This window comes from Pistacia vera, unplaced genomic scaffold, assembly GCF_008641045.1.
Source record: "Pistacia vera cultivar Batoury unplaced genomic scaffold, PisVer_v2 Contig797, whole genome shotgun sequence".
Classification (NCBI taxonomy): domain Eukaryota; kingdom Viridiplantae; phylum Streptophyta; class Magnoliopsida; order Sapindales; family Anacardiaceae; genus Pistacia; species Pistacia vera.
This window is the reverse complement of record NW_022196664.1, coordinates 396,927-404,847: the sequence shown is the minus strand read 5'-3', so window position 1 is coordinate 404,847 and position 7,921 is coordinate 396,927. Positions and strand designations below refer to the sequence as shown.

The 7,921-nt window shown below is 36.4% G+C and overlaps 1 protein-coding gene across 1 annotated transcript; it reads right to left on the bottom strand.

Moving 5' to 3' along the window:
• Positions 1–425: 425 nt before the first annotated feature.
• Positions 426–6,939, bottom strand: LOC116117036 (DNA ligase 1-like). The gene is made up of 12 exons (XM_031403070.1): positions 6,835–6,939; positions 5,427–6,172; positions 5,301–5,334; positions 4,517–4,596; positions 4,228–4,287; positions 3,920–4,030; positions 3,503–3,580; positions 3,322–3,405; positions 1,678–2,146; positions 1,471–1,583; positions 1,259–1,289; positions 426–899 (listed from the first exon to the last, which is right to left on the bottom strand). The coding sequence occupies exons 2-12, from the start codon at positions 6,069–6,071 to the stop codon at positions 739–741; spliced, it is 1,866 nt and encodes a 621-aa protein (XP_031258930.1). The 5' UTR covers positions 6,072–6,172; positions 6,835–6,939; the 3' UTR covers positions 426–738.
• Positions 6,940–7,921: the final 982 nt, after the last annotated feature.

Genomic DNA, 7,921 nt, shown 5'->3' with positions numbered 1-7,921 from the left:
TTAATAAAGCTACTCTTAGTGGTCCAATAACGTAACATTACTCTTTCTCCCAACTCTAGTGCCCTCTTAACCTGCCATTACATAAAGTAAAATAAATATCTACGCAGAAGATTCATACACCAACCATGTATCCAGACCAATTTTTTAACCAAATGCAAGCTTCAACAAGTGCTCAACAAACGCAGATCAAGATTCAACACCCTAATGTAGCTAGTCACAGACACTGTATGCTACTGTGCTGTCGGTTCAATATGTAGGGGTGGACAAAGACAAGATGAGCAATTGTTTGTATCCAAACAATAGGTCCCATAAATCAGCTTATTGAGGAACCATCATGCATCAAAATTTAGTAACAATTAAAGCAGAGCCTCAATAATGAAACTACCAACTGCGAAGTTTCTCAATGGTACAGGTTAGAAAGAAAATCATGAAACCAGAGTGAACGTCTTAAGTTTTTTACTCCACAAAAGGTCAGTTAGACTTCCTACAGATTATGTTATTGTGTACACAACATGCGGCAATTCTGCAGCACAAAAGGCTTTGAGTTACCACCATCTCCTCTAGTTTCCACTAATCTCTAGCTTAATCCCCAGCAAATTAATGCTAATAATAAATTACAGCCAGCTTTTAAGTAAACAGACTAAACATTACATGGTGTACAACTAAACTCAAAAGAGGGACCAAACGACATAAATAGCCACAATATTTTCATGCAGTCGAGTCCTCATTTGATGATCATCAGGCTTCAACCTCTTGGCCGGCAGACTGGGTTTCATCTTTCTCGACGTCGCCTTCCCCGTCTTCATCATCTCCCTCACTGGCTAGTTTGGTGAGCTCTTCTTGGATCATCAGCTTTATAGATGACTTCCTTGGAGTGAGATCCATGTCATATCGTGCAGCTGACAAATGATCAAATCTCCTATTAGCCACAAACTTGTTTATCGACATTCTGATTCTCTATGTTTCAAGATTTTTATCATTTACGATTTTCTTGCAAGCATCATAGCACTAACACGAGTCAAAACCTTTTCTAACGGGTCTTCAGATTGTTGAAAGAGTGGGCCAGTTGTATATTTATGAGACTTAAAGGACTGAACCATTATATAATTCTTTTGGGCTCACTTTACTTGAACAATTAAAGCTTGTTGCATAGTTGTGAGCAACAAATTTACAGGTTTTAGATCATTAACATCTGACGACAGGAAAATCCAAAAGTCTCATAAAATCAATGCAAACAATAGAAGTGACAAGTGCATACCAAGTTGTGTCAGAATGTCGGTGAAGGTAGCCTGAAAATAAAAAGAAAAAAAATCAACTTAGCTAAGACAATTCAAGACCGTAAAAACTGCATATCAAAAAGCAGGAATTTTGGCTACATGTTTATTTCCCTAGAATTTTCAAAACTAACTTAATAATTAAGGATATCTATAGATTATACTAAAAGCAAACTGCAGTGATATCAAATCTTACTGTATTGAAGTCCACTTCCTTAAGAATTTCACATATTGCATCCCTCATATCCTCATCACTTGGCCTCACTTTCTCCTCCTTAGCTTTTTCCTTACCTTTTGCAGCTTTTCTTCCTTTAAAAACAAAGAGAAACTTTTCAGCATATATTAGAAGAAAGATAAAGTAATAATAAGTAAACAAATGAGGTTGAGAAGAAATATGTTATACCAGATTTTTCCTTCGGAGTATTTTTTGTAGGAGTTGAAGCCTTTTCCTTGGTGACCTTTTCATTTTTCTTCTTTCTTGAGAATACCTTTGGGCTGGTATCACTGTCTTCATCAGCCTTAGATCCTTTAGATGGTGCTTTCTTTGGTGTTCTTTTTGGTGGTGGACTGGACTTGCTAGTAACTGAGACTTTCTTGGTCCTAGCTTTTCCAGCAGATTCCTTCTTTTTAGTTGGGGTCTTTGAGCTTCGTTTGCGTTTCCCCACATATTCTTCAGATTCATTCTCAGACTCACTTTTGTCCTCACTTTCAGAAGGCTCAGGCATCTCATCATCAGAAGGCTCAGGAACACCATTTTCTTCTTTTTCCTCTTCTTCAGTTTCTTCTTCCTTTTCCTCCTCTTCTTCAGAAGACTCCTCCTCAGAGTCTGAGGTAATCTTCTTCTTTGAAGCATCTTCAGTCTTTCTTTGACTCTATACAAAGAACCCAATAAATAAAAAAGCAATCTTTTAAAACCCGGCCTAGCCCGGCCAATTTAACCGAGACCCGGAAGCTTCAACAGGCCGGGTTTATATTTTTCCGATTCACCCAAAACCCTAGGATTTGGGAGGATGGACGGCAAACAATTGACAGTCGGGCTGTTAGAGCTTTTAAAGAGAAAGTGTCAGTGAATGCAATGGTGGTGACAGAGTTAATTTCCGATGAGTAAATCAATCGAAAATCGAACAAAACTGGCGGCAGCAACAACCGGCTTTTGCCTGCGATTGACAAGGCTAACGGGAGTGGGATCAGGTGGGTTTTGGTTGGGAGGAAGACGGAAGTAATTTCTTGGTGATGGGGAGGGTTGTCGACGACGGCGTCGGTGAGATCTGGCCAATTCTTGCGCATATTTTAAGGGGAATGAGCTCAAGGGACGATTGGAGTTGCATCTAGGGTGTCACTGCCGCCAACCAATCGCTGGCCGATTTGTGTTTGGGGTGTGTTTGCTAAATTTCAAACCTATAAGGACTTCACTATAATTTTAAAGGGTGTATTTACTGAATTTTAGAAGTTTTTGTCAACCAGTTTGACCAGAGGGACTTAACTGTAACTTTTAGGGGTGTATTTGCTGAATTTTAGAAGTTTTTGTCAACCGGTTTGACCGCCAGAGGGACTTAACTGTAATTTCTAGGGGTGTATTTGCTGAATTTTAGAAGTTTTTGTCAACCGGTTTGACCGGCGGTCAAACCGGTTAACCCGAGACCCAGCAGCTTTGCCGGGTTTCACCCCAAGTTGGATTTTGAAACATTGTAAAAAAGACTAAAGACAGAGACAACAATAAAATTCTTGCATAGTATAAACCTTCTGATCTTCCTAATTTATTTGTTTCTCAGCTCATTTCATTAATTCCTGCAATAAGCAGCAGATTATCTGAAGACAAGATAATTCAGTTACCATTAGCAGACAAATATGAAGATAGTAAGCACGATCTGCCTTTCTTTAACCCTTCCCAGACCTCTAATACAACCCAGAGAGCTAGTACCCACAGATGCACTATCTGGCTAAATATAGTATGACAAAAAAACTTCCAAGCGTGCAATTTTACCCATGAAGCTATGACGCAAAAATCAAAATCACCTTTCTGCTTTCAATTGTAATAAAATAGTACCTTTGCTGAACGTTTTGAAGGTGTGCTCCCTGATGTTGATGAATTTTGTTTTCCTACCCTCTTGCGCTTCTTGCTCGCTCTTGACTAAAATACCAACAGAATAATCCAAATGAAAAACATGGCAGACTAGAAACCAAACCCTATATGTAAGCTTAAATTTCAGTATTTTGAGGCAACAGACCTCTTTCTCAGCGAGCAGCTCAGTGGTTGTGGCATGAGGAGCCACCAAAAAGTCTATCAGACTCGTGACAATATCTTCCTGCATGTACAATTTAAGCTCATTAAGGCAGCATCACCTGATATGTTAACTTTTCAAACAGGCAAGCTAAAATGATAAATCCTCTTCCTAAAAGGAAATTTAGCAAAACAGGATCACGGACGAGACCACACGACAGCTGGATATTCTGTTAACATGTTTCTGTGCAAGTGCTGCACAGAGAAAGCAGTTACACTAATTTACAAAAAAACAATAGTTTGTTTTCCTCATTTAAATCAATGAAATAGTTGCCACTTACAGTATAAAATATGGATAGAAATTAAGTAATAGGACTACACATTTTGTCGAGAACTAGCATGCAGCACTAGAAAACTCACAAACCTTCCTCCTAGTGTTCTTGGAAATTGGAATGTCTAGCACATCACAGAATTCAAGCAACTTCTCTTTGTTACACTTGTCGAATTTTTCCTTCACTTTGCTCTTTTGCTTTTCCTGCAAGAAAAAAATAATTAGAGCCATCAAAGTAAATGAAATCCAAAATTACATACTATTGTGCCGCATGCCAAACCAACCAGTTAAATACTACATAATAATTTTATAAACTTAATGCCCTTAGATATGCTATAGTTTAAAAAAGAGAAAATGTACATAGAAACAACCAAGTCTCTTTCTTAAAAGTTGCAGTTTACCTCATTTTCATGCCACACAAACCCAGAAAAACGAGATATGTTGCTTTTCACCTGAAATGCCTGCAAATGCAAGGAATGGGAATCACATAAAACAGGTCTATCACAGTCAATAAAATCATCTGCAATAACCAAATAAACACAGAGCCCCAAAACCATCTTTTGCTCCTGGTTTTTATGCAGTGTGTAAACGCTTGCATCTGTCTACTACATCCTTGTCACCAACTACAATTGGCAAGATTGTAATAAGAAATTGACAACAGAGCAAGTTAAAGAACAACTCTCAAATTACCTTTCCCCTTCTTGCAAAGAGAATTGTATGAAGCAGTCTGAAGGTGTCATCAGTCTTCCTTCGAGATAACTTAAACGCCACTGAAGCAGAAAACATATTCAGATGTCAAATAGTTCATCCACTGTTCATCATTGACATACATATCTACATGGAAAAGATACAAAGAGAGAAGTTCCCATCGATTTACAAGTACTTTGATAAACCTGCTAAACAAGATTTATGAAGGACAAAATGGAAAATATAACAAGAAAAACAACACAATTACCACCTCATTAGAGTTGTAAAACAACAACTGTCCCGCGATTGATCACATGATATCAAATATTGAAAAAAAAGCTTAAATATCATTCTCAGAACCCTTACAAAGGTTCAGACAAATTATAAAAGTATCTATCCCATAAGAGAGGAAACTGGCGAAATATGTACAGTATAGATATCCATAGCAGAGCAATAGTCATCCACTACATGAACTTAACACCTTTGAGGAAGGGCACAAACAATTGTCACCATGTTACCTTGGACAATAAAAAAGTCATTTGAACTATTATTATTTCCACATTGTGTTCAATCTCCACTGCCGAAGCTTTTGAAGTATGAAAGTAAATTGAATTTTCAAACATTCACTTTAAAAGAAGAAAAACCTATTTAAAGTTCTACAGCATTATATGGTAGTTTGGTCATGCACTTAAACCGATATTTGATTTAGAACTTTTTCAGAAACATTAATGTGAAATTTACACAGACATAGCCAGTACAAATCCAAAAGAAGAGACAGAAGCCATACCATTAGGAATATCTTTCAATGGCGTACCACGTCCCTGCCATATCAAAGTCACATTACAATCAAATATTAATAGAGCATAAAAATTACGTTAACCAATTTAAAAAAAAAAAAAATCAAAAACAAAACCTTTTCAATTTGGAATTCCTTTACAGCATCTTTCTCAATGGAAGCCACAAGCCTTTCAACAGACTTCCGCTCACGCACAGGGCGATCAGTAACAGGAGTCCTTTGCTCAGGCCCCTTCTCATTTACTACCTTTGGCTTCTTTCCTTTAACTTTCGACCCACTCTTCTCTTTCCCACGCTTTGTTGATCCTTTCAACTGTTTACTTTCTTCTTCCTTCTGGTCTTCCTCCTTTGCCTCATCATCCTTCTCAGTTACCTTCTCTTCCTTACCATTCTTTTCATCATTCTCCTCATTTTCTTTTGAACCATTTTCTTCTTTGATAGGTTCGGTTTTTGGTTCCTCGGTTCCTTTGTCCTCTTGTTTTTCCATATCTTCCTTGACTTCTGGGTCTTCCTCCATTTTATCAGTCTCAACTTTCTCAGCACCTTTCTTATCTTCCTCTATTTCTTTCCCCGCATCAGCTTTCTTTTCCTCTTCAGTTTCTTCCACTCCATCATCTTTTGTATCTTCTTCCATTTCTTTTACTCCTTTATTTTCCTTAATCTCTTTTTTCTCAACCACAGCTTGTGCTGGTTTGTCCACCAGGTTAGTCGTCCCATTTTCCGCCACCTCCGGAACTTCACTCTTTGTTTCTTCCTCACCCATATTCAATCAAATCAGAGTAAAAGCTAAGAAAAATGAACTTCCTTTTACACCTACCCAACCAAACTTGATAAATTGCTTCCTCAACCCAATGCCACAAAGAGCTGCACAAAAAAGTAATCATCTCTCAGTCAAATTCATATCAAGACAACAGACTAACTGAAAATTAATTTTTAAAAAAATGACTAATACACTGCATAAAATGCTGATAAAAACAACTTAAAACGTCCAAACAAGATCTAGACAAGCTAAAACAAGCTCTCGAACAGGCAAAACCAATAAATTGAAACCCCATGCAAAAAACCATCTGTTGGTTTACTAAGAAAGTTGCACAAACTTCGAGAAAACATTGAGACCCAAATTTTAGGGTTTGTTTCTCCGAACTCAACTAAACCGAAGCTAAAAACAAGCGCATCAAGCTGAATTCCGACGGATAAAAAAAAAAAAAAAATCAACCTTTTCACACCCCAGACCATAAAAAACCTTGCTTCCCAAAATTCAAACGTCAAAATTTTCTCTTCAATTCCCACATTTTCTCAGCAACCAAGCACTCCCTCAACACCAATTTCACCAAAATAACAAAAAAAACCCACAATACACGCACACACCGAAACCCTAATCTCAACCTAAAAATTAACACAAACACCACAAAACTTAAATTTAAAACAAACAAAAAATACTCTAAAAAAAATCGAAAAAATTAAGCAAATTATAAACTAATCAAACCTGAAAAATAATTATAAACGCCAAAACTAAAAATACTTACAGAGATTTAAAAATTAAAATCCAAATCTCGAAAGCGAACAGGACTCTGAGCTCTCTACTTCCCTTCCAGTGTTTGACATTTTTCTGTTTAATAATTATTTTAAAATCAGATTGGGTCGTTTCGTGAAATTATTTATATAATTCGGACGTGAAATCCGGATTTGAAATGCAGTTAATTGCCACGTCGGATGGAGGGAGAAGTTCGAGGTGGAAAACTGATGGACGGCTGACATTCGATTTAGAGGGCATCCGGTAAATCGACGGCTGTGGATCGACATTCGCTTCAGTTTTATTTAGGCATCTATGGGAATGGCGGGGCCCGCGGGAAGAATGTTATCTGTAGTGAATTTATAATTTAATTAGAAAATATATTTTTTATTATCTTATGTTTATATTAAATTAGGACTTGATTGCGAATTTGCGATGTCGTTTTAGAATAGGCACGATGAGGGGTTGGCTTCCCATTGGCTAATCGGTGAGACAATAGCATTAGGAATTAAAGTTTTTTTTTTTTGTTTTAATATTTAAAAGTTTATTTCTCATAATTTGGTGATCAATTTGTTATAGTTTTAAATTGACAGAAAAAAAAAAAAAATGGTCATTAATACTTCCTAATCTATATATGGACATTTATAATAATTCATATTTTTATTATTATTTTTTAGCCAATATAATTCAATTCCTAATCCATAAATAGATTTTTTTTTTTTTTGATTAACTGAGGTATTTATGCGCAATTTCTAGAGAACATGCATAGCCCTCTTGATTTGTCTTTATTGTAGGGCTCTCCATGGGTGGGGAATATATGGACAATTTGCGTAGTGCATAGTATTAAAGTAGAAATTTAACAATGATTTGTAGCTAATCAATGTGGTTATTATATTCCCAAATGGGTAACCATTCTTGGATTGAAATCTTGAATAATGTTACATATTGGTGATATAGATAAGAATTAGACAACTAATCGTTACCAAAATGTATAGAGATGACAAAAGGAGTTGGTTGTCTGATTCGTGTTCTATCGAATTAGGAAGTAATACAATTTTAATTAATTCAAAACGATTCATTTAATTATTCATGTCAAAAGT